Below are 2,880 nucleotides of genomic sequence, written 5' to 3' on the forward strand. Positions count from 1 at the left end.
AGCAAATCCATCTGGCGGAGTCAGGTTAGGACACAACGGCATTGAAAGCTGGAGTTAGGGCTTGAACAAACAACCCTGGGGTTGCAGGGCAAACTCCTGCATCTGTCACTACTACAGTATTTGTAACCTGTGTGATAAGCATGACAAATGTTGCTGCTTTTAGGAGCTGTTTCTGTCAGCAGAATTAAGAGAACCAAAAGTTGCTTTGTTGCGTTATTTTGGAAGCCTCTTATAAAAACGGTCTCTGTGAGGCAACAGATTTTTAAATTATGACGTCATGGTTTTCCCCTTTTGGGAGTCTAAGTGTTTCGTTTTCGGTTTTTAGTTATTCTGTTTTGATCTCTGGTTTATTTCCCATGATATTCAGGCAGTCTTTAGTTACTCTCTGTTGCCCCCTTGTACTTGTTTCCTTTCCCCTTGGCTTCCTTCTAGTTAGTTCCACTCTCACCTGCTCCTTATTCAGCTCATTAGCCCATCCTATACTCCACCTCTGCAGTCATTCAGTGCTGGTTCCTTGTTGTTTTTTGTTTTGCTCTCGTCTCTGGCCTCCCACTCTAGTTTTCCCTGATGCTTTCTGGATTTTTGGTTGTCTGCCTTTGTTTTCTTCATTAAATCTACAAGATTTGCCCCTGCCTCCTGGTCTCTGCATTTGTGTCCTCAACCAACCTCCATACAAATCCTGACAGGTGATTGGTAACCATTGAAAGATCTTGCTGATTCAAAGGAACACACCAGGACTAAAATGACTCGTCATTTTATCTTAATCACGCATGGAAATCAAGAATTAATCAAATTAACCTAATGCTTTCAGTAAAAGATCTCAGATTTGTGTCTTTACCTTCTTTGTATTTGTAGGTGTTAGTTATATCACTCCTTGTGAAGCAGCCAACAGCTTTAGTGGAGATTTTCTGGCCCACGCCTGCAGTGTCAGTGAGGGATTTCAACTTTGTCTTTGAGCCATCACTATTGACCTGCAAAACATGGGATATGTTAGTGATGGTGCAGCTCTCGCATCTTTACACCAGATGCAAAACCTAGATTTAAAAAGACATTGCATTTAAACTATTTGGTTCCATCCAATAGTGAATCGACAAGGACATTTGAATATTTTTTGGATAGCTTTCAGTGTATTTTGACGATGCTAAAGAATTTAAAAGAAACAAAAATCCTGTTATCTCTGTTTGATAACAAACCTGTCATATTTTTTTCCTGAATTAAATCATGTCTGCCATTAAGGAAGACATTTAACTTAAACCAGTCATGACAAAACATTTCCCATGATTGGATGTTTATATGTGTTGCTTTTTATAGTTACATTTTTGTTCTATATTAGAAAAAAAGGTTGTGCTGACCATCCACTTCACCACATCAGCATTGACCTCACTGAAGACAAAGGGTACGTCATACTTCAGGTCCATTTTGCCCTGGTGGATAGCAGCCACTGGTGCTGGACCGCAGCAGAACACTCCTGAAAGAAGAGGTGAAACTTTGGCACTTCCAGTTAAACAACATTAGAACAGAAGAACAACAACTGTTTACCTCCACTCTTTTCCTGAGGAGTGGGATCCAAGACCTGCCAACCATCGAAACTACCTGCCTGGTTGAGGTCAGGCCTCTTCATCCAACCCTCGACCCACACATGGAAGTTCCTACACGGCAATTAGACATTTCTAAACTGTTAATTATTTCTCAGTTGTTGATCTGATTGCTAGATGTCTGACAGAATAAAGAAAATAAGACATTTTAAATTCTGAGCAAACCTTAGTTTTTTCCATTAACTGATCCTCTCCATATTTTTAAACCTTTGGAGACGCAGAATTTTTTATCTTTTCTTTTTTCCGAGTATAGACTCAAAACTTTTACGTTTGGAAAACCCAGCCTTGTTCTTACCATATACTGTCAGAATCCTGCTTGGCTTTTAGTCCGTAGTCATCAAAATACTCATCAATCGTGAGGCTGTTGTTTTTATCATGAGCAGACACGAAATTTGTGACGACACGGCAAGGTATACCAAAGAACCGCATCACTGCAATCACAATGACGAAAAGCATGTATCTCGGTGAGTCTTTGATGGTTTACAATATGTACACTAAAGAATCCATGACGATACCTGTGCACATCACACCGGCAAACACCCAGCATTGTCCGTACTTTACTGCCTTTAAGTTGTTTCGATGCCATTGCTGTAAGATGTTGACACTGCTGGTCCATCTCAGGGGAGAAACACCACCCGGATATTTTTCATCCCAGCATCCAGCTAAAACACCCAAATCGTCATTACTGTTGATCTGTAAAATGACGAAATGTTAATCCCACAAAAGTGTTACATTTAATACAGATCTATGTGAATGATCAGTCTCACCATGGCACTGATTACACGGCTAACGTAGATGGGGTTGCAGCGAGCTGCAACGTCTCCAGCTGGGTCTTTCAGATGTTTTCGGTTGGCATCAAGCAATTCAAAGCAAATGTCCACCATTTCTTCCTCAAACTGCAAGAAATTCAGTGTGTTCAAAGCTGTGGGAGTCCTTGCTCTGTAGTTGACTGACTACCACTGCTTCTGAGTTTAATCTCAGAGTAAATCCTAAAATGGGTGGATTGACATACACGTTTTTACACAGAGCCAGCTGGCAAGGGAGTGGAAGAGACAACAACCTTTCTCAAGGAGCTGGGCTACAGAGCACAGGCTAAGCATGGAGCTGAGACTAACTATTTTCTAGCCATTACTGCTCCACCTCCTGCACTGGTTCAGGCTCCTTACCCCAGAGTGGTGATGGATGGATCCCCAAAGATGGATGGATGGATGGATGGATGGATGGATGGATGGATGGATGGATGGATGGATGGATGGATGGATGGATGGATGGATGGATGGATGGA

The 2,880-nt window shown here is 41.6% G+C and overlaps 1 protein-coding gene across 1 annotated transcript; it reads right to left on the bottom strand.

Annotated features, from left to right (window-relative positions):
* Positions 1-773: 773 nt before the first annotated feature.
* On the bottom strand, positions 774-2,534 carry LOC107081398 (protein-glutamine gamma-glutamyltransferase 2-like; the record flags this gene model as incomplete). Its single annotated transcript, XM_015369581.1, has 6 exons — positions 774-971; positions 1,353-1,468; positions 1,540-1,649; positions 1,891-2,026; positions 2,111-2,288; positions 2,363-2,534. Coding segments are annotated over 6 exons (895 nt in total), but the record flags the coding sequence as incomplete, so codon positions are not given.
* Positions 2,535-2,880: the final 346 nt, after the last annotated feature.

This window comes from Cyprinodon variegatus, unplaced genomic scaffold (assembly GCF_000732505.1).
Source record: "Cyprinodon variegatus isolate N-32 unplaced genomic scaffold, C_variegatus-1.0 Scaffold4684, whole genome shotgun sequence".
NCBI classification, from domain to species: domain Eukaryota; kingdom Metazoa; phylum Chordata; class Actinopteri; order Cyprinodontiformes; family Cyprinodontidae; genus Cyprinodon; species Cyprinodon variegatus.